A 24,672-nucleotide genomic window follows, 5' to 3' on the forward strand; every position below is an offset into this window, starting at 1 on the left:
TTTCTGTTAATATTATCAGCATCACACTCTAACCAACTGAGCTATATATTGAATGGGACTTTCTTTGTTCTTTGTGGACAATGAACACAGGAGCCCAGGAGCTTCTGGACTTGCAAATATATTGGCTGGCAGGGACATCATCTGAATTAAAAGTGAACATCTCCTTTGTCATGGATGCAATAAGGGAGTTTCACAGGAAATCTAAATGAGAAATGCTGTTGTACTAATGTTATGGGCAAGCGAAGCAAAAAAGTATTTTAACTTTCAGCAAAACATCGTACAATATATAGTAGAATTTATATGAAATGTTGCAACATGAAAAAGAAGAAGATGAAAGTTACATCCATATGTGATGCGACTGTGAACAAGCAACGACATATTGGCTAAAAATAAGAAATATAATAGAATTAATAACATGCCAAATTAGAGATTGATCTGTTATTATCTTTATTAAGCTGCAAAAGGAATTTAACTTTGCAGCATTGTTAAAAGCTTTTGTACACGGTAGCAGCAGCAAGAATATGATATGCCATAAAACAGAGATTAACATCATTTCCTTCTGAGGAGGAATGGGAACATAAAATGTATAACTGTGCAGTCATGTCTGTTGGTGCAATCTTTACCTTGGCTGCTGGTGCAACAGGACCCACACTGGGCCTAATGCTGTCACATGATGCAATGGATTCTAGGTTGGATTACACAGTTGGTTAACCAATTATATTAGAGTAAGTGAAGAAAGAGTAAAAATAGATCTTTGTTGGAGTGAAAACTGTTTATTGAATTTTGGCAAAATAAAAAGTACATACTTTTACAAATATTACGGTACATGCTTACTTAATTTGTTTTAATAGGTAAGTATAGTGGGCGATAGTCAATGCTAGTCCTACTCAGGTAGTCCCACTGAATGTATAATACTAACTTAGGTTTATTAATGTCAATGGAACTTCTCTGAGTAGGACTTAGTTGATTGAAACCCAAAGTGTAACGAATACCACAGGTTCATATAGTGAAAAACTCAATGGGCTGTGTCTTCTCTCTGAGCAACCCCCTCCCCTCCACCTCAACTCCGCTCAGCTCAGCTCAGCTCAAGGCAAGCAATTAAACTAAATGGCTTTCTTCCAATTAGCATTTTATTGAATTGTTTAAAAATATTATTATTTAAGTGTTATTATGCAGAGTAATTGTATACATGTTCACATATTTATACACACATGGCTATGTGATAATTTCTTTGCATAATAATATCTATTTCATTTATTTAGAAAATGAAATAAAATAATGACGACATTTTCAATAGAAATTTAGCTAGGGAAAAAAATCATAATCACATCAGCAAGGCCCATTTCATGAAACAGGTGAGATTGTGTGGCCTGCTTTCTTCGGAAATCTTTGTATATCTATGGATTCCTTTTGTTTCTCTTTCCTTCTGTCTCTTCTTTCTTTCTCCTTTCTGATATGTTCCCAGCTGCTCCAGGCTAGCCATTAGTGTTCTCAGTGGTTTTTTTACACTTCAAATTGTACATCCTACTGAGAGAGAGATTCCTGGTATTCTTGCCATGCACCTTAATTTTGTTATCTTCTTTTCTTTCTCTTTCTTCTCTAGGTACCTGATTAATGTCACATTTGAAGGGAGGAATTTGTCTTTCAGTGAGGACGGCTACCAGATGCACCCAAAATTGGTTATCATCCTTTTGACCAAGACGAGGACGTGGGACAGGGTAGGATATGTTTGGTAACTCTCAGGCTAGGGCTGGGAGGCAAAGGGGTAGAGATGTTCTTCTAAGGGCTAGTAGAGTTTCAAGAAGTAGAGTTTGCTAGCCATTTCCCATCTAAGAGGTTCATTTGAGACAGCTATTTACTGAGTAACACATGAGCATGCATGGTTAATATTGTAATGAGATGCTTCTTTAGTTTGCCTGAAACGTCCATAGGTTTTATTTTATACTGTAATCTGTAGTTCGTAGCCCTCCTGTACAACAGAACCCACGCGGAGATGGAATCACCTGACGAATCTCCATTGAATGTTGCCAGTCTAGTGATCACGTGGTGTTATTGTGGCACTTACCCCTTTGCATTTTACATGTAAAGTTAACATACCCAATGACAATTAAGATGCGTTGGCAAGTAAGGAGGTACTACATCAGTCTGTACATCCCTGCAGTTGTGGCTCCCCCTACGAATGAGCATAAACTGAAGCCTGACGATACCGTGGTTGCCATTCTGTGTAATTAGGCTGCAGCCCTATGCACACTCAACTGGGAGTTAGCTCTGTTGAACACAGTGGGACTACTTTTGAGAAAATGTGCATAGAATTACACATTTAATCCCAGTGAGGTTTAAGCAGATTAATTGTGAGCACAGTTGCAGCATATGAGAGGAGATACTTTATTTTCATTGAACTGGCTCTATCAAAACAAGATGATGGGAGGCCGAGAGATCGTCAGCAAGGTGACCACAACAATGTCACAGTAGAAATAAATGTAAATCTTGTCTCTCTTTAGTTTGGAACCTCCTGTATACTAGATATGCCGCATGTTGCACATTTCATAAAATTTTTGTGTTCAGTAATCTTATCTGGAGACATAAGCCTACTATCTCTGATGCACAGAGTATTAGCTTAACTTGTTAGGCATATATGTACAGAGAGAAAGAAAATGGGAAACTTGAGCCCAAAAGCCATGAAATGCAAACAGTTTTTTCTCTATATCTGTGTACATACTCTCACATACCAATGGGGCATAACAAGTCATGCACCTAATGATGCGGGCTTTATCCCATGAAAATCTTTTGGCACAAGTAATCTATTAATCTCTAAAGTGTCACAATCCTCTTTGTGTGTGTGTGTGTGTGTGCTTGATGTAACAGAGTAACACAGTCATCCCTCTGCAATTTGTCACCACTGATAGATAAGAAGCCAAAGAAAAACATGTAGAGCCGAGAAATGCATCATCAGCACACTGGTGACAGCTCAGGCCACTTCCCCTGGAATTTTCCCTAATTCTTGTAGCCTCATGTTTATTTTAAAGAGAGTGTATGTCAGAAGGAATAGTGCCCCCACCCTCACCCCAAGATACATAATGCAGACAAGTGGATAATGAGTAGTCAGCTATAACGGCTTGCTATGCTTTCCCTGGAAGGAGTGAATGGAAGAAAGGAATCAGATGCTATTCTGTCCAGCCCTGGGAACAGCATGCAACCCCTTTGAGCAGAGGTGGGTAACCTGTGGCACTCCTGGTGTTGCTGGACTGCTGCTCCTATCAGCCCTGACCACTGGCTGGTGATAATGGGAATTGGAGTCCAACAACATATGGAAGGCCACAGGTTCCTACCCATGCCTTAGAGCAGCCTTTCTCAACCTTGGGTCCCCAGATGTTTTTGGCCTACAACTCCCATCATCCCAAGCTAGCAAGGCTAGAGCTCAGGGATGATGGCAGTTGTAGTCCAACAACATCTGGGGACTCAAGGTTGAGGAAACACTGCCTTAGAAGCTGATAGATCTTGCCTTATCCCTAGAAGCATCTGATCCCTGTTCATCAGTAGGTTATCCTTCATGTTTTCCAGGCTTAATGTATGAACCTTCTGAGATGCTATCTGACTCTCTCTTGCCTTTTTTTCAAACATTCTCCATTCTTACTCTATTCTAAATATGAATAGATAGAGAGCGCCAATCTTTTCTCTTAAAGAGACTTTTTCTTGTGCACTTCATCTAGCTCACTCTGAAATGGCTGACATCACTTTGGCAACAGACACTGCAGGTGTTCTTTTAGGACTATGTGTGTGAGAGAAGAGCATTCTGCTGCAGCTACATCACTGGAGCTGGAGACTTTTAATGCTCAAGATTTGATTTACACTCACCCTCAGCAAAAGAATGGCAATTTCAGTGAGCTCTCTTTTGCATTTGCTCCTTTTAGAATATAAGCTTAATAAAACTAATCTTCTCAGTTTTGATCTGGTAACAGTCCTAATCCACTCACATAATAACCTAGAGGATGATCTGAAGACACATGATGAGGGCCTGCTGCTGATGTTGAACCAGTCTAGCACTTCAAGCTTCCTGGATGAGAGACCACTGTGAAATATACGTGTTCAGCTCTGAGCTGTGCAAAGGAAGAGTGGGGTAGATGTGGAATCATATGTAATAATAGCAAACTTAGTTCTCCGAGTGCCTGTCCCTATAGCCATGTATCCACAACAGGGAATTCTTAGCAGGCTTGGGGGAATTCTAAGATTTGCAGAAACAAAACAAAACAAACAAACAAAAAAATTGGGGGGGGGGAGGGGAAGCAAAGTTAAATGGGCAACACCAAAACAGTCCACTGAAGGCTGTACAGTGGGTATGGTATGCTAACTGACGGAAGGATACGGGGGACAAAGGAAAACTGGAAGGAAAGGGAGAGAAATTGTGTCCTGGAAGAGGGCACGGGTGGCTGGAACCCTGAATAAGAATACTCCAACAAATTGCCTTTGCTCATATGGAAATGTGACCATTCTCTTCATGCAATTGCTCATGCCGCTCTATTTTACTGAATGCAAACATTGAGCCTGGACACTCTTAACCATGGGTACGCAAACTAAGGCCTTCTCAATCCGGCCTGCGGACGATCTGGGAATCAGAGTGTTTTTACATGACTAGAATGTGTGCTTTTATTTAAAATTCATCTCTGGGTTATTTGTGGGGCATAGGAATTTGTTCATTTTCCCCCCAAAATATACTCCAGCCCACCACAAGGTTTGAGGGACAGTGGACCAGCCCCCTGCTGAAAAGGTTTGCTGACCCCTGCCCTTACGCATACCAAAGCAAACGTCATGCAGAGTAAGTTTCTTTATGCAGAGCACCAACTGTACATACCTCCAGGATAGCAGCATCAATACGTTTTAGGAATCTGTCATTATGCTTTTCTTGCTGAGCATTTCTAACTAGCTAGGAGCACAGTGAGTGATCTCCCTGGACATAGGGGTCTTGGTAACGTGGTGTCAAAAAACCCAAAAACAAACCCTACATTAGGGAGTCATGTGATCTCTGTGTACGTTTAATTCATGTGAAGGTTTCTATTATTTTCAGAAGGTTTACATTACCTTACCACAATCAAGCACACTGCAATAATAAACAAATTGAGAGACCTTAAACCTTGCACTGAAATTCATCTTAGACTCTCACAAACTTTAGAATGCTTTCAGCATTTTAGACCAAATGATGACATCCTTTTCAGCATTTCATAACTAAATTATGACATCCTTTTATCTCATAAAGTCCAATCTTTATATGTTGTATAATTACAACCTATAACTTTGGTGTATGTTATTACACAAACCCTTTCATGGATTTTGTGTAGCATTGTGAGTCCAGGTCAGCACTGTCACAATGAGACACCTGACAACCACAGTCCTTGCACACAATCTCATTCCACTTTGCAAGGCTGCCTACTCCCTTCAGTAGTTTATTAATAAGTTTGTCCACTGATTTCTACTCTTGTTGCATGAATTGAAGAGCATTACAACTGATTCAGCTTGGAATTTTTATGTTTCCCCTTCAAGAACATCTTAGATTTCTGTTTGCCTCCATATTTAGAAAACTGGCAGAATCATGCTGAATAATCACTTGTTTCTTAATGCCTCCATTGTAAACATGTGTTGCTTCTTCTTTTTTTCCTGGACATATTCAAATTAACTCTTGAAATAAAAGTACGCAGGGCTGTCTTGCTTTCTCTGACCACAAAACCCTTTGATCCTCCGGGGGCTTGTAATGTGTGCTATTATTTCTGCTTGCTCTCAGAAAAGGTCGTGTCAGAGTTTATAGGTATCCTCTCCAGGGCCCCGCAGGAATCACAGATACCTGGGAAAACATCAAGACATGGATCGTTCATAGCTGATTGGTGCAATCTTTTTCATCCGCAGTAGTTACGTTCTGAGAGTGAGGTACACAAAGGAAGAACCAAATCCCATGTTCGTACTGTCTCTATGATGTAACTCTCTGTCAGTAAGGTGGAATGTACCACATGTCACTGCATCCTATTTAACCTAAAAAATAATTGGTTGAGTCTTTTCCACTGTGAGTCAAAAAATACTCCTTGTCAATGCGCTGTTATGCCAAGCATCAAGGATACAACATCTCAGTAGGGTCCAGAATCTTTTAATAAGTTATGAGATGCATTTTCTATTAGATATGTGCTATTCCCAGTGCTCTCCGCAGAAGCAAGGAAGCATTGGAAACCTCACATTTTTGCTGACCTTCATTATTAGGACAAGTCTCCTTTGTATCTTTCTTGAAGAAAACTAGTAAATACATCTCATGTCATCTTCTGTTCTTCCCATGATGCTTTCTTATCTTATTAAATGGTGAATGGTTTTTCTTGGATGATGCTGTACAAAAGGAAGTATGGAAGACTCCAAAAATGAGTCTGGTCATCTATTTCACCACAAGGACTTGATAATATTGTATTAGTTTGAACTGGGGATACTTGAAGAATTTGATGTTTGTGAGCTCCAATGCAAACTGATCAGATCTCCTCCTTCGAGACTGATATGCAGTTTAGTCTTTCTGATTTACTTACCCATAGCTTACATGCCACATTAAAGAAAACATATTGGTGAAGATTATTGTCTGGATTTTTCTGTTACAAATAGCATGCCCATAAGATGATTGATATCTTTAAATTTTGACTACTCAAACATTGTTAACAAGCACAAAAACAATCTTAGCTTTTAAAAAAATTATTTAAAGGAATGGATCTAATAATTGAAATGCAATAGAATCTTTAAAGCGTAGCTTTCTCATGGAGTCCCTCAGCTTCTGAATAGGGAAAAGTAACTAATTATAAAATTTCTTGGTCAGGTTTCAAACAGTTTTCCTAATTTTTACTGACCTACTTTTGTTGTTCAGAAGAATAAGATAATCAAACATCTATTTTATGACAAATGCAGGTCTTTTACCTCTGCCTCTTTTGTAGGGATGTCACTAATGACTTTATGTGAAAATTGATGCCAGATCCTTTATTTTTAATATTTTTAATATGGTATTGTTTTAATTATTGATATACAATATAGATACATCATAAACAGAATACAAAGCAAGAATCAAACATGACCTTTAATAAATTATTTACAATTCTGTTCTTTAATTTAAAGCTGACAGTCACATTAGCAAATAATTAAACAGCTTAATTCTCATACTCATACAGTTTTAAATCTATAACTAACATCTGGCAGAAAAACCTATCGTACAATGTGGAATAAAGACATTTCGTCTAAACAAAAAACAGTCCTGTCAATTATTCTGTTCTCTTGACATAAGGAAATATGTTCTCTTAGCTTTCAGGGTATCCTCCCGACATCTGTTATCCCATTCTGTAATAGATGGGATGTTTCTAGACCTCCATTTCCCTGCATACAGAATTCTGGTTGCTGTTATTAAATAAGAAACCATTTCCACATGCCCAAATTTTACTGATGCCTCCAAGTAATTTTGCAAATACACTATTGGATGGAGTAGAATTCTGTGGCCCAGAATCCTGATCAATTTATCTTTAACCATTCTCCTCCCCCCCCCCCCCATTCACATTTCCAAGATGGGACTCAGCTACATTAGTTAAGAAAAAGCAAGCATTATAACACTGTCACACCAGATGGTGCTGTAGAGTTTGATTCTTCAGTGATGTGATTTTGCATTATGAGCTTTACAACACGTTTTTCTTTATGTGTCTAGATCCAGCCACAGATTAAATAACTCTCCCTTCTCCTAGTGGCATTTCTAGCAAGGAGCTAGATAATTACCATTTTGTGTGTGTATAGTATATAGTATATACAGGGATAGTATATCATTGGGACATGATAATTTCTCTGATTCCAATATTTTGGGATCTAAGACTCAAGATCCAAAGCTTTCCCCACACTTCCATCAGGATATTTTTGCTGATATTCTGTGCCTATTTGAGCATATGGTCTTTGACCTGTTCTTCCTTTGTGTTGTATTTGAACTATAATTAATGAATCTTTGCCAACACATATTTATTTGTCTTCAGTATAAGCTCTTCAGATTCTGTCACATCTCTTGTGTAGTTAGGCCTTGGATTCGAAACAATTTATTCCCCCCACCTCTTAAACCTTCTCTGCATTTCTATCATCTTATCCACAATTCATTCCAGAGGCGAGGGATTCAGGCTCAATAGTCTTTTATAATGGCCCCAGATTCTTAGTAAGTTAGATATTACTGTATTATCTTTAACCTTCTGTGATCTTACATTATGATGTCTGCATAGTAAATTTTGCTGCAGGACATCAGTCAGCTTTTGTTCAAAAAGTAACATCCCATCATAGGGACACACCATTCAGTATATCAACCAACTAAGGGCACTTGCAGCATATATTAAATTTAAATACAGCACTTGAAGCCCCCCTCTTCCTCCCCTCATTGTATACCATTGCCTTTAACCTTGGCTTTTTATTATTCCATATAAACGTCATTGTCATTTATTGCCATTTATTTATTTATTAGTTATTTTTGCAGATTTTTGCATGTACAGATGTTGAAATAAAAACTAAAATTTTGTTATTTACAACAGCAATCCTATACGAAAATGAAAAAATGTGGGCTTTTGACATTCTAGCAACAAATATACCGTAATTATTCTTTACATAAGTGTTTGTAATTGTTGTTATAAAGGTCCTATATCTCACCTGATAATCTTATAATCAAGTATCTTACTGATTTGGCTGTCCAATAGTAGACAGATATGATTTTCATGTATTTGCTTTTTATGATCAGTAGATATATTTAAGCCTTTTATTTCTGTTTAGTCTATGTTCAATCTGTATCCTGCCACTTTCCCGTATATTTGAATTTCAGTCTGTACTCCTTCAGCAAAACAGTGGGTTCTTTTACTGCAAGTACTATATCATCTGCATATAATTTAATTTTCCCCCTCTTTCTCCTTCATTTTAGCCCCAGGAATGTATTATGTTAAATCTCAGTTCTGTTGCCAGAGGCTCAGTGGCTAACATGAAAAGAAGAGGAGAAAGCAGGCAGCCTTGCATAGTACCTTTGGATAACCTGAGCTTTTTTATTATTCTTTCTTTCTTTCTTTTTGACAGTGACCCATTTATACAGATTTTTTCCTATAGTTGTCAGATCCTTTAATGAAGTGTGCACAGTCCACAGCATTCAAGATTTAGGCTGCAAGCCACAAAAAATGTAGATGCCACACTAAGGATTGCAAAAGTGCACTGTCCATGCTTAAGATGGAAAAGGGAACAGGGATTGTGTACATTTAATAGTGATGTTTGTAGCAGGTGTGGTTTGCACCTGTGGAAATTCACTTTTCCACACGACTATTAAAGGTGCACAAGCCCTATCTACTTCTTCATTGCATGGCCTAATTTTACTTCTTTTAGCTGCCACTGAGGATTGTGCCAAAAAGCGATTTGGAAGCTTTTGCCGAAAGGCAAGAGATAAAATTTTACAATAAGAATGAATGAATGAATGAATGAATGAAAAAAAAAAAAAGAAGCAAACAGCACGTGCTCTATCACCAGGTGACACTGATCCTATGTCATTCTCAGCTAGACTTAGCACAGGAATATTATGTATGGCTTTTAGAGCAAGCCTGCAATAAATTAAGTATTGTGTTCTGAGTGGCTTTTGTCCAAAATAGCCCTGTCAAGAGGTATCAAATTGAAAGGGTTTGCAGGTATTGAGGTAGCTCTTCATTTCCTCAAAGGACCTCATTTCTTTTGAAAGCCAGAGTGCAGTCTTCACCAGCTAGGTGCCCTACAGATGACCAGGGGTGATGGGAATTGTAGTCAGGTTGTCAAAGATTGCTATAGTGAGTCATGTCTCCCAAATCCAGTGGAAGCGCAGAGGATGCACTGATCAACCCAGCTTTTGTGACTCATTACCATCAATGCTGTCCCAAAGCTTTCCACAGTTTATAATAATCTATTTTTTTCCTGACTGACTGAGATTAATTTTTCTGCTGGTATAACACAACGGCCACAAGAGTGTCCTGGGAAAACCCATTGCAGAATTCACCTCAGACATAAGCTGCAGTCACGTAACAGTTAATACCATTTTCCTGACATTTCCCTAACTGCTAATTTTCACATTATTTTTGAGCTCTCACACAACATAAAAACCACTTTTAGAAATATATCAAAATATAGCATGAGTTTAGCACTTATTAAAAAAAAGACTGCGAATTACATGGAAATGACATGCAATCACCTTGTTCGTGTGCCTTGTCTGTGAGAGTTCCGGAGGGCGTCAACACACAAAAAACAGCTTTTTCTGAGGTGGTCTCCCACCTATGGAATACTCTCCCCAAGGAGGCCCGCCTGGCACCTTTGTTATATGTCTTTAGGTGCCAAGCAAAAACATTTCTCTTGTCCCAGGCCTTTGGCTAATTAAGCAGTCTATGGCCTTATAAAGTGTGGGGTGGGTTGGAAGATTATTGCTTTTGTTTGTATATATTTTTGTGTTTTTATGTTGGAAACCGCCTGTGATCCTCAGAGGAAGGGTGGTATAGAAATTTAAGAAATGATAAAATAATACACAAATAATAATTAGTGCTAAGATTGCACAATATTCCAGTATATTGATGGAAATGGCATTTATATAGCATGAAGGCTCGAATATAATGCAGATATTAACAGCTAGGGAAACATCAGGAAAACAGAATAAACTGTTGTGTGAATGCGGCCATAGATTCACTGTGTTAGGCAAGCTATCATTCTCTCAGTCCAGCTCTTGTCCCATGCCCAACATATAGCACGGGGGCAATGATACTGTTTTTCTTTATAGTGCTTTGGCATGGATCTTTGCAATAACACACATGATGTGCATAACCACTTGAGATGTATTTATTACTGTTTCAAGATACACAGATAATGCAAGCACTTTCCTTCTAAGGTGTTGTGACATTTTTATATATGTAGTGATATTTTAAATTCATTTTGCTGCATCAGTTGTATCAGGGAAGTGGAAAAGGACCTGCATCTCTCTGGGAGCCCCAGGGGCCGCACTTGACATGCATTTCTCTATATGTTGGCACCTTCAGCTTTATTGTAAATCAGTGAAGCCAATAAACACCACATTTTAACCACAAATGAACAAAATGAACCATCGAGGCATTGTTGAATGAGCCCACCTCTGCTTTTTAATACATTTTGCTGGGTACATTAGCAAATAGCAACAGGAAGAAACAAGGGAACATTCATTGCCGTAACATTTTCAAGCTTGCAGAAAATCAGGAGGAGGAAAATCTAACAATAAGAGCAGGCCTAGCTTGTGCTTAAGGAAACTTGCAGAGAATAAAACTGCTCTCAGAGCCTGAGGATGTGTTTTCGTCTGTTCTGTTCCATTTGCTTGAGACTGTGTCTCATTTTGACGTTGTTTCTTGGCCTGAGAGTCCTTGGCTTTTTTTCGTTTGCTTACTTGCTGTGTTTCACTAACAGGAGATGATTGTTTTCTCCTTTGGACTTTTGGAAGGGTGCATGCCTTATTTTACTTGCATATTCAGTGTGCCCTGAAATTTTTATTTCAATTTTGTTTTTTTAGTGCTGGAGGTTTGCTTTCATTGAGACGTTAAACCGGCAAAATATACTATTAATACATCTTCTGTTGTAAGTTTCACTCAGCCTGCCAAGAGCCAATTCTCCCACCGCAGATACTGGTTTGGTTAGCTCATAATCTTGTTGGTAACCTGTTGTTGTTTGCCCTCTCATCTTTTTACTGCCATCATAAACCAAATGCGTTACCTGCCATCATCCAAATATTTATTTGCAGTAGACTGAAAAACTTGGTTTGTTTTTGTTTTAGTGTAGCATTTCCCTCTGTCCTCCCCACCCATTGGGACATCTTTTGGATGTAAAAAATTGTCTCACTACTTATATATCCAACTGATTACTGTGCTCTGTTGTAAAGGGCTTCCTGCAGGTAACATCTCTTCAGGAGGTCTGTTGTGTTACAGGTAGGGCCTTACGTGTGGTGGCATCTATTCTTTGCAACTCCTTCTCATTACATACCACCTCTGTTATATTTTTGGCACTTATTGGAGATTGCCCTTTTCCAACAAGCCTTTTAAGTGGGCATTTTAATCCGTATTGCATTTGAAATTGCATGTTTTCATTGTCAAGGTTTTCATTGTTAAATCACTCTGGAACTTATGGAAAGCAATTTATAAATGATAGAAACAAATAATTTCTCATCATTTTAAGGGCTGCACTTCGTCTACTGTGCTTCTGTTCTGTGTAATTCTTTGGATTTCTATGGTATTTGCTACACTGCCTGATGGGCAGTGGTGGTTGTTACTATATTTACAGTGTGCTCATGTTACACTCACGTTTTGTGAACTCCTCTGTGTGTTTGATGTCATTGATTATGAATGTAATGTATCTGTGCTGTTTGTTGTCCCCGTGCCCAGATCGTATTTTCCCTGAGTCTGAAGGATTTCCAATCTGCCATCAGTAATGTTAGACACTAGTGTTCACTCTTGCATTGCCTCATAGTTTTGCTTGGATTTCAGTTTTCTGATTATATTCTAGAGCTGTGCCATCTTTCACAGAGTCAGGCTTTTTACAGGGTTTTAAATTTTAATACTCATGAATTTACTGTGCTCCGTAACATCTTCCGTTCTTATGCACCAAGGTATCGTTTAGTGACAGCCATATTCTTGCCAGCTTCACCTGTGAAACAGTTTATGATGGACATATTTCATACCCACTATAGATGATGACAATGTATCTTTTTATTATACTGTTTGTTAAGAAGGATCCTAGATGCTTCACAAAAAAATTAAATACGGGTATTCTTTCAGCATTGCTTACTCTTGACATTGAGGAGTAAATCAGTGCTGCAAAATACAGCCCTGCGCAGTAATTTGGAATAGAAAGTGAGGGATACTACAGTACCCAACAGCCACAAACAAAGAAGGAATTTCAAGTTAACAGCACATAATTAACTGAATTGCAGTTTTGCTTGCAACCCTGAATTATCATCACCAGCTTTAGGAACAACTACCAGAAGATTCTAAATGACAATATGTAGCCAACTTCTTTGCTTTGCACTATTTCTATGCAACATCATTTGAATAAGTTTATTTTTTCAGTTCAATATAGGCATGTTGGCTCAAGAGTTGTTGGGTCATATGGCTCAGCACCTGCTCAGTCCTGCACTGAGGAGCCTGGCTGGATTTTAGCTACTGGATCAAAATTTGCTTAGCTTATGTGAGCTCTTTCCATGTCAGAGTTGTCTAGACACAACAGAATAGTTCCTGTTTTTCTGCCAGGAATGAAGTATATCAAGGCACAGTTAATCTATACTTGCCCCAAGACTCATCCCTGGTTACCTCAATACTCCATTGGGTGCCCTGATTTCCTCTGGACACTATCCAAGTTGCTATTTTTCACCCATAAAGTCTTCAGTGGTTTAGGTCCTGCATAGTACCTTAGCGACAGCCTGTTCCTCATGTTCTGGTACTATTAGTTCTGTCACCATTAGGGCAGCCAAGATCACTCTCTTCACTTCTTCATCTCTGCCCCCAGGGCCAAACTGGATGTGATGTTAATTGTGTGAATGCCATTAATGTGGACATCTTTAATAAATACAATAACTGTGACGAAGCTTCAGGATTGTGGAGTAGGAGTTTAACTCTTTCTCTACATGCTATAAATCACCAATTTGAACCTGCTGTTTGTATTTTAGGAGACGTTCCCACCAGGGGCGGAGGAAGGAGGGTGTGGTGGGGGAGGACCATCCCAGGTGTCTTCGCTGAGGGGGGTGACATTTGGCGCACTGCCCGCCTGCAACTCCCAAGCCTACTCCAAGCCATCGGGGGAAGCAGGGAGCTGTTCCACTTTGCCGGTGGCATTCCCCCCTTCCCCTTTCGTTTTGACAGCTTGGGGGAGGCTTGGGAGTCGCGGGCGGGCAGCATGCCGAATGTCCGCTATCGGTGGCTTGCTCTGGCTCGCTCTGCCCCCAGCTGCAGGGTGCGCACGCCGCTCCATGCACCCGAGCAGCAATCCTGCACCTGGGAGGGCACCCTCCGTGCCCCTCCCGCTTGGGAGCTTGCCCCGCCCCCTTGGGACCGTGCCCCACCCCCCTGGGAGTGCGCTCCGTCCCCATTGGGAATGCGCCTGCCCTGGGCAGCGCATGCATATGCTCCGCCACTGGTTCCCACTGGTGTCAACGAGGCTTCTCTTGAAATGCAAATAGCAACTTAGGAAGGGGTGGTGGTGGTTGTTGTCTGGACCACGGCAGGGAACGAATGAGTTAAACTCTCCACCCTACAATCTCAAGGCTTTGAAGTGGTTGCTATTTACATAATAAAAAACATGCATGTTAGACATGCATTTTATGTCACATCTAGTTTGGCCTGCAATCTGCAGCATGAAGATGCTTAGAGACAGGCTTTCTAAAATGCTTCTGTTTCCCACATTAGTGCCAAGGCAGTTATGCAGGGTTGATAGCCCTGTGCTTTGCCTCATAAAATATAGTTCTGGCCACAAGGTGCTGGGGAGGTATGTTCATATCTCCGAGTTAACTTCCACCCCACCTTATCTTCAGTCCGGATTTCATTTTTAGTGTTTGCAGCTTTGATACGGGGATTCACTCACTCCTTTGTTATGGGAGAGGACGGGGAGGAGAAAAATAGATGAAGAAAGATTAAAAGCATGCAAAAGATAAGAGTAAAACCTGCACTATTATAAATCCCAGTTTAAATAAAAAACCACCTGTCTCACACCCTGTTTTAGGCACTATAAAGGATTATGCATTCTAATGAATTCCCACATCTATTAGGCAGCTGAGGTTTCTCCAAGGTTTACACTATTACTAAAAGAGCTTTTAGCATGTGTATAAATGATGTGGTTTTGCAAAACAAAGAATAGGTGCAGTCTTTAAAGCAATCTACAAATATTTGATGGGAAACGTGAAAGAACACATGTTTATTTGGGATGATCCAAGAGGGCATTATATTTGGATGAAACAAAGCTACAGAAAATGCAAACTGAATATACTAACATCTTCTATAGTGGAGGTATCTGTTCAGTTGTAGAACAACTTTCCAAGCCATTGGTGGTGGTTGTCCATTGGGACTGGAAGGACAGAAGGCAGGGAGACCAACAGCAGGTGGAGCCTAAGCCAATAACTGCCAGAGCCTACTGCTAATTGGTTGTAAGTCAGGCAGCTAGGAGCTGGCTGAGATTGGTGGGGCAATACCCCATTTGCCCTAATCAACCAACCTTTGCTGATGGTTACCAAAATCTCACCCCCTGTGCTTGCTAGACCACATCCCACAGTCTAGAAGTCGACAAGACCCACATTCTAGATGCCTGACCCCCAAAACCCTGAAGGGTCTTTTTCTAATTCAGAGTTAGTACACTTCTCCTTCTATAAGGAATGAACTGTCTTACATTAGATTCTGTTCAGAATGATAACCCTAGCTCACTTATTCTAGGCTAGTTAAACTAGGCTTTTTCAGGGGTTATAGCCTGCAGTTGTAGATTTTTTTTAATGAATAAAAATTGGTGTTAGAGTACCACGTGCATGTGTTCTGTATGTTGGAGACAATTTAAGTCCCCAATTTTGATGAGACATATATCTCCTTAGTTCCCTGCTTTTGCTGCATTTACAGTGAGTGCTCTGTTCTCCCAAGACTTGCAGCAGATATTTAAATGCAAAAGTGTTCATTTTTGATCTGTACATCTTAGTGGAGTTTGGGCCAGCAGAGATTTTATTCTGATAGTGTAACAATCCTCATTGAACATTTTAGTTTTCATAGCAAGTCACTTTTTCTGTCCTTTTCTGATGCCTGTTTTGGAAAGCCCCTCTTCTCTTTTCAGTAAAATATGAGGCAGCGTACAATACATTAAGAGCACATTTATAGCATCCACCCCTAGAATTTTGTGAACTGTTGTTGTTGAGGGTGCTGCGAACTGCAGCTCTTTGAGGGGGCAAACTACTGTTCCCATGGTGTGAGTGTGCTTTAAATGAATGATATGAATGCAGCCAGAGTGTTGGTGTATGACCTTTTATATTTTGGTAAGGCGGCTTGCAAATGGAGCTTGCAAAATGTTTAAATTCATTGTGCCCATAAAATGTATCACTTTACCATTCAGTGTCTCTCTTTGAATGCTGAGGCATATAGCTGTCCCCCAATGCTTGCTATCCATGCTCCACTTATATTGATGGAATTTTCCAGTGACTCCCCCGCCCCACAACAGAAAATAAAAATCAGAGGAAAGCAACTCATTGAAATACATTCTTAGAACACAGCTGACTTGGTCAACATCTGGATTTCGATCAAAGTATTTAAAATAACTTGAAGCATTTGAAATTGCTGCATGGTTACAAACTACTTCACGATAATTGCAGGCACACAACAATACAATTTAATTTCCAATAGGGTGCATCTTACAGATTCTCCCACTAAATGTTCCATAGATGTAAATAACTAGATTCTAGGGCAGATATGAGAAATTTGTGTAAAAGCAAAATGCTTTTATTTATATCAGGAGAAAAAAGTGAAAGTATAGTAGTTTTAGATGGTTGTTTTGGAAAGCTGCAGTGCAGTGGCAGGCTACACACCAGCTTGTGGACATTCTTCTATAAATTTCTCGCTTGCCATGCTGCCCCATTCATTTTTCTTCCTGCCCACATTTTTGTCTGGTACTGCTTGCAGCCTCAGGTGCAGTTTCTTCACATGGTTGGGCCAGGTAGAAGAAGCCTCCCTCCAGTCTGGATTTGGTCCTGTCAGTTGCTGACCTGTAATTACTGTAGCTTTAAACAAATGATTTGGATTAAAGGTAGCAAATAATATGGGCTATAGGTTAATGGGAAAGAGCAGATTAGAAAGTTGTTGGAGTTACTCTCGTAAAAAGTGCTTATGTCCCAAGAGCAGATCTAAATATAATGAATAAGCTTTTTCTCTGCATTAGTTTTTAAGTTTTCTTACAGTAAAGTATTTTCATCCTGTAAAGTAGAGTCATTTCTAGGTGCCTTGCTTTGTTTTGTATGCCAGCTTGGGAAAATACAGTTGAAGCACCCACATTAAGTGCATATACCTATACTCTGTAATACCTATACTGTAATCAGATGCATCTGCTTCTTTGCAATATTTTGAGGTTCTTGTAAACGGGCATTGAAGAGACATTAGTTTGGTTTGCAGTTTGAAATCACTGGACCTGTATTATATATAAATTGGAACACAACTATCAGTCAGACTAAGCACTTCTCTGAATTTGGAATTTGTTTAGATTTAAAAATATGAACACAAATGTTTATTAAATGTGGGAGGAATGCATAAAAATGTATATTTTAGGAGGAAATGCACTGAAAAGCACACCAAACCTAGTATTGGGGGTGCCTATAAAGTGTGTACTATTTAAGAGAACAATTTTTGTGTATGTTTTTATTTAAAAAATACGCAAGAATCAGGATGGAATGGTCCTAGGATTGAGCACAAGCCGAACTAACACAGAACAGAAATAGGTTGATCTGCTATCCCTGCTTTAGTTCCACACTGTTACCTGAATTAAGAGATTTTTTTTATTTTAAAAAAAGCTATTTATTTATTTTTAGCCTGGTTTTCCAACAGTACTTGCCCAAGGTAGTTTCCAAAAAAAGTTAAGAGTAGAGTTATAATACATTGAACTGATCAAAATTTAGTTACTGGAAACAGGCATAAAGGGAAGTGCAAATTCTAAGTATGTGCAAATGTAACAGTGCACAGAATTGTGACCTTTGACTTTTGAGGTCCTTCTGCAAGAGGTCAGAAGCCAAGCATCAGTTCATATGGAAAGGTACACTTGGGGTTGGGGGTTGTAATTAAAACGTGTATACCAAAAATGTGTGGCAAAAATGATTTCCAAGGAAATTCACGAGGGAGGACCTATCATACTATCATGTTCACAGTGTCTGATTAATATTAGCACATTGTTATATAGTGACAAGTAGATCACCTTCTCTCTAGAGCTTTGCAAAGCACTATCTAAAAATGGCTTTTCGTGTGTGCTGACTGCTAGTCATATAAGATCAAGCAATTAAACATGAAGTAGTGGAATGTTTAGGTTCAAAATATCCTGTGGTAGTTCACACACACACACACACACACACACCCTGCCCCTGTGAGAAGTTTGGGCTTCCACTTTAAAGGATGTAAATACTAATGCACCGTAAGAAAACTTGAATGAGGAGAATTCTTTTACAAGCTCATTAATTATTTTCAAGCTATTATGATAGGGACCAGCCAAGTGATTTTTTTCTTTTTAAGGCAGGAATGGTAGCAGACCACTTCAATTGTGCTTTGTTCACTGAATGGAATTATCTGTGGCCTCAACTGAATCTGCCCATGTTAGGGTGATGTGGGGGCATACAATGTTGACTTTTCATTTGGCACTTGCTCTTTGCGTAGAAGCCTCACCGCATTGGAAAAGCTGTCAGCTTTGCAACATCATATACATACACTGCAGTCCTCTGACAGCATATGGGATGATGATAAGAGGATGCGGATTTCAGTGCCTGTAATACCCAGATAGTCCCATTTCAAAATTTCTTTATGCTCTCAAGACCTCAGAGAGACAGGAACAGGTGGCTGAAATGAACCCCGTGCATTCATGTGGCTAGACCAACATCCTTTAAAGAAAGGATGCTTTAAAGAAAGCAAGTTACAGATAGGTAGCCGTGTTGGTCTGCCATAGTCAAAACAAAACAAATTCCTTCCAGTAGCACCTTAAAGACCAACTAAGTCAGTTCTTGGTATGAGCTTTCGTGTGCATTCGTATCTGAAGAAGTGTGCATGCACACGAAAGCTCATACCAAGAACTGACTTAGTTGGTCTTTAAGGTGCTACTGGAAGGAATTTGTTTTGTTTTAAAGAAAGCAAGTGGGAACTTGCAATAAATTTGGGGGGTGGGGGGTGGGAGGAGGAAGTGAGGACACTTTTTATTATATTCCTTTGCTCTCTCATGCAGTCAGTCAGTTGTTTTATGGGGGATTGGGCTCAGCAAATGCTTGCATGGAGCCCTTTCCCCCTTCCATAATGTAGACAGAAATGTGTATCCATTTGATAACAATGTACAGTAGTTGTTTTTCTGAATCTAAAACAATCTGAATGCATGCTCAGTTTGTGTTCCTAGTTAGTAAGTGGTTACAGAATACTAATAAAAGCCTGCTTTCTGAACTTGTCATCAGTACACATAGACAAATTTTCACCTTGAGGAATAAAGGGACTTGTCAAAGGAACACATGGAATAAATGATGCTATTTAGAAAAAAGCCATGACTTGCTAGAACCTTTTTCTGAAGATTTGTAGAATACTAGATTAACAAGGCGACGTTTGGTTGAGAGTGTTAGTCTCATTTGCAGAAATGAAGACAGTTGACTGATACCTGGATTAGAAAGAGATTGTTTATTTTTGGAACGTTGTATTTTAGGAACCTACTGCAAAGTAGAATCATAGAAATTTAAAGATCCTGTCCTAATTTTAAGGGTCTTTGTCCAGAGAGTCATGGGAATCAAGACATACTAACCATGTCTGGAAGCCATTATAAATATATGCATATTAAAATGCCAGAAGTTTTACTGAGTGAGGGCTCAGAAAGCAAGTAAGTAGAAACACATGGAAACTAGGCCAGCAAATATCCTTTTGTATGAGCATAGTGGAACACAATACCAAGTTTTTAGCATCGGGCAAAAATGTTTCTGTTGCGGCACACCTTAGTTCTGCAGGGAGGCCATTCCAAAGTGCAGATGCACCACAGATAAGGCTCTCTTTGCTGTGGCTCGATGGACAACTGCACTCTGTGGCACATCCAAAAGGGCTTCTATTGGTGATAAAAGTAAATGCAGTTCTGAAAAGTCATTTTTTTAAGAGAATAAAATATGCATAGGACTTAGCAAAACTTAAAAATCTGTGAGGTCAGATTTTTAAGCATTCAAAAGGTCTGGTTAATAATAACAATAACCCAGAGCAGACATTGGGATGAGGACTTGCCCTGTGTCCTCGTGTAAGCTATTGAAAGGGTCTGGGTTACCCGTTTCCCAGTTCAGTTTTCCGTCCTATACTTTCCCTGTTCTCTTCTCACTGGCTGTGAACTGTGCTCCCTTTCTAAGAGCAACCCAGCTGGGACTGAGGTAGAATTGCAAATCTGCCTGCTGTGCACTTTCCTAAATGCCTTTTTAAACAATCTCAATAATTGATGAGCACCCAGGCCCTTCTCCGCGCGAAAGAACACGGGCGGTATTCAGAACACAGAAATGCCATTTGGCCCATCAGAGCTCATCCCAGATACAACACCATTTCCCCAGGATACCATTTAATTGTTCTTTCCATGAAACCCAGTGGCTTTATGCTTGTCTCAACGGTCTCAGTTGCTTCGACTTCCTTCATGCAACACTCCTTGCGCGTGTTCTCTTTGTTAACTCCAGTCAGCAAAACGGAAGTTCTCTCTGGCCCTGTTGATACTCCTCCCCTTTTCTGCAATAAATAAGGCATTCTTATTCACCACTGGCAATCCTGTCTTAAAGGTTCATCTTCGTAGCAGAGTTCTTGGGATCAGGCACACACTTGCCCAACATATCTAATCCTTTGCAAGCCATATATTGCTGAAGTTTTTAGAACAGCCTTGTCTTCTTGCTCATCTGCATTCCAGACAGGGGCAGTTACAAGACCAGTTCAGGGAGCATTGTACACACCATCCTGGGAGTAATGTAAATATGGGGCGGTGAGTCATGCCGTACTCTTCCTGTTTGGGGGTCTGGATAAGGCTTTTTCATCTCCTCAGCTTAATACTATAGCACAGGATAAGGTACCTAAGATCTCACACAGACATTTCCCATACTCTCACCCCAAACCGTTCTCATCAGCCATCACTTCATATAACTATCACCCAATGTTGTGAAGTTAATATTTAACCAAGGACTGGGTCAGACAGAGTTTCAGAGTTGTGCAGAGTCTGCATACATATAAGCAAAGGGATGCAGCATCAGGCACTTAGGTTATATCCACATTCACGGCTTGAAACTCAGCGAGGTCATTCCCCCCCCCCACAGTGTCGCAGGATGCATTTGCACAGTGTTGTTCGCATAGAATCATAGAATTGTACAGTTGGGACTCCAAGGGTCATCTAGTCCAACTCCCTGTACTGCCACAAATCTCAGCTAAAACATCCCTGACAGATGGCCACCCAACCTCTGCTTAAACACGTCCAGTGTCCCAAGGGAGTCCGTTCTGCTCTCGAATAGCTCTAACCAACAGAAAGTTCTTCCTGATGTTGAGTTAGAATCTCATTTCTTGTAACTTGAAGCCATTGGTTTGGGTCCTACCCTCTGGAGCAGGAGAAAACAAGCTTGCACTATCTTCTGTACGACAGCACTTTACATATTTGAAGATGGCTACAATATCTCCTCTCAGTATCTTCTTTTCCTGGCTAAACATACCAAACCCCCTCAACTGTTCCTCATAAGGCTTGGTTTCCAGACCCTTTATCATCTTGGTTGCCTTCCTTTGCACACTTTCTAGCTTTTCAATATCCTTTGTAAATTGTCCATTCTTAAGGAAATCAGCCCTGAGGGTTCACTGGAAGAACAGATCCTGAAGCTGAGGCTCCAATACTTTGGCCACCTCATGAGAAGAGACGCTGATGTTGGGAGAGATTCAGGGCACAAGAAGAAGGGGACGACTGAGAATGAGATGGTTGGACAGTGTTTTCGAAACTACTAACATGAGTTTGACCAATCCTGTCTGAAATTTTTCCAATCTAATCTCTCAGTATGCATTTCTTATCTTCCCTATTACATTTCAAACTCATAACCAATATCTCTATCTTTTTCTACTTTGTAACACTTTGTATATTTCTCCTTACAAAACTTCTTGTAGTCCTACTAGCGTAATTTGTTGATTACAGTTGCTCTTCAAATAATTCATATACTTCTTCCAATCTTCTGTAAATCTCTGGTCCCTCAGGTTTCGAATCCTTCCTGTCATTTTGTCCAATTCTGCATAGTCCATTAATTTTGTCTGCCATTCTTCTTTCATCGGAAATTCTTCTTGTTTCCATTTCTGGGCTAACAATACTCTTGCCACAGTTGTTGCATATAAAAACAATTTCAGACAGGATTGATGGAAGTCAAAAATTTGAATAAGATGTAAAAGTATGTTTAATTACTGTTGAAAATGATATGCTAAAAAAATAATAATAAAAAATTATATATATATATATATATATAATTATATATATATAAATAAATGAGTTTGACCAAACTGCGGAAGGCAGTGGAAGACAGGAGTGCCTGGCGTGCTCCTGTCCATGGGGTCATGAAGAGTCGGACTTGACTAAACGACTAAACAACAACAACAGAGCTGTACACAGAACTCCGTGGGGTCTGACCAAGGGAGAATAGAGTGGGACTATTATTTTCCTTGACCTGGGCACTATATTTCTGTTAATGAAGCCTAGAATAGCATTAGTTTTGGGGTTTTTTTTTTTTTTGCTGCTGCTGCATCACACTGTTGATTATGGTCTACTAAGACCCCCAGATCCTTTTCACATGTACTACTGGCAGGCCTCCATCTAATATTTGTGCAGCAGCTGTTTCTTCCTGCCTAAGTGCAGAACCTTACATTTGTCCCTATTGAAATTCATTTTGATAGTTTGAGCCCAGTTCTCCAATCTGTTGAGGTCATATTGAATCCCGATTCTATCTTCCATGGCATTAACGACCCCTCTCAGCTTGGTGTCATCTGCAAATTTCATGAGCATGCCCTCAATTCCTTAATCCATTGTGTTTAAAGACATTGAACAGTGGGTCCAGGACAGAACCCTGTTGCACCCCACTTGCCACTTTTTTCCAGGATGATGAGGAACCATTAATGAGTACTGTCACAGCCACCCAGGTGGGTCCCAGCTCACGAGAGACCTTACTCCGTTGTAGTTTACTTACAGGAAAAGTTTATTGAAGATAATTGCTTCTTTCACAGTTCAGCATTGTGGCTGTACGTCTGTCACGTTAGACCGCCGAAGTCCCCCTCTGACTCCTCCCCTCCTCCACACCAACTTAATAGCCTGGCTCTAGACCACCTCTTCCTCTCCTTTCTTTTCCGCAGGGTCTTTCTGCCCCCCTGGGTTCTCTCTTTCCGGGATTCGCCTGAGGCTGAATCCTCTGCCGCCTCCTGCCCCCTCCTTCTGGCTTTGGGGCCGGGCTCCTCCTCTGAGCTTTCCCCACTTCCGCGCGCCTCTATGTTTGAACTTGGCGCGCGTACGTTGCTTTTGACCTTTCCTTCGTCCTCTATACTGCCCCCTGTTCCACTCTCTACCCTTTCCGGCTGAACACCTTGCTCCAACCCCCTCTCTCTGTTTTCTCCTGTTCCTCCTCCCTCCGAGAGGCTGACAACTCCACCCCCTTTACTCCGTTCCGGCTGAGACCCCTCTGACAGCGTCTGTGCTTCACTGGGCTTTCTCCCCTCCTTCCCTGACTTTTCACAGCTTCTCTCTTCTCCTGCTTTTCGCCTGATCATGCTAGCTCCCTTTTGGGAATCCTCTGACTCACTGCTTAGGCTCATAGATTCCCTTCGAATTCCGTCATCTTCTTCCTCGTCTCTCTCTCCCTCCTCCCACTCGCTTTCCGTCTCCTCTGCCATCTCCTCACTTCTCCCAGAAACCCTGACATCCATCCCCCCCTCGAAGCCCCCCCTTCCCCCCTCCCGGTCGCTGGGTGCAGGTTGAGGGAAATGTGGTTCTTCCTGGGTCGGTTCAGGATACCGGGTGTCCACGTCAATCTTCTCCTCTGGCAGCTCCGTATACGTGTGTTCGAACTCGGGTTCCCCCCCTGAAGGCATCACAGTCTCTTCCTCCCTCACTGCTTCTCCTGGCGCTGCCTGCCAAGGACCTATCATCCACCTCTGACTCCATACCTCCCTTGGCTGATCCACCCACCAATAAGGGTTTGTCTCTCCCCCCCCCAGGCGGGGATCCCTGGTCGGGCTTGTTTTGGGCGTAGAGCCCTCGGGCGAGGAGAAACCCCCGAACGTGCTGCCCGACAAAGTGGGCGTGAAAAGCCAATCATCAAAATACTCCTCGGGCATGGGTTTGTGCGGAAAAATTGCATGAAACTCCTCCTTCAACAGGGGTTCGTCCAAAGCGTAACCCGGCACCCAGCTATTTGCAGAGACTGGAGTGCCTTCCCTGGCGAGAAAATATTCAACTCCCTCCTCCCCCCATCGTGAATCCCGTATCTCTGTGACCTCATTAAGAGGTTCTGGTCTTGGCGACTCCCCTCTCTCAGGCGCCCTTCTACGTGGCTCTGGAGGTGCTTCTGACTCTTGAAACCTGTGTGGGGCTTTGTAGGGAGTGAGCACCGACCTATGAAAGACCGGGTGCACCCTGGAGCCCTCCGGAAGGGCTAGGCGAAAAGCCACCGGATTGATCTTAGCCTCAACTTGATATGGTCCTAGCTGCCTGTGTTCTAACTTCTTTTTGGCCAACGACCTGGCCGGCATCGCGTGGGCTGCTAACCATACCCAGTCCCCAACCTGAATGTCTTCCCCCGCCCTTCTGTGTTTATCGGCTTGCACCTTATACGCCTGCTTTGCCAGCTCCAAATGTCTCCGCAGCTCCTCGTGCACCTCTTGCAACTCTGCTGCAAACTGGTCGGCATTTTGAGGTCCCCCCCCTCCAGGTGCTGTA

At 41.0% G+C, this 24,672-nt stretch overlaps 1 protein-coding gene across 13 annotated transcripts in view; it reads left to right on the plus strand.

Annotated features, from left to right (window-relative positions):
* GRIN2B (glutamate ionotropic receptor NMDA type subunit 2B) overlaps positions 1-24,672 on the plus strand; it is a 298,063-nt gene that overhangs the window by 207,218 nt on the left and 66,173 nt on the right. For all 13 annotated transcript variants that reach the window (XM_081879276.1, XM_081879287.1, XM_081879286.1 and 10 more), the window contains one exon: positions 1,604-1,718. In XM_081879276.1, coding sequence (XP_081735402.1) covers positions 1,604-1,718 — 115 coding nt within the window. The remainder of the gene's footprint in view (positions 1-1,603; positions 1,719-24,672) is intronic.

Source organism: Podarcis erhardii, assembly GCF_964252035.2.
Source record: "Podarcis erhardii genome assembly, chromosome: 10".
Classification (NCBI taxonomy): domain Eukaryota; kingdom Metazoa; phylum Chordata; class Lepidosauria; order Squamata; family Lacertidae; genus Podarcis; species Podarcis erhardii.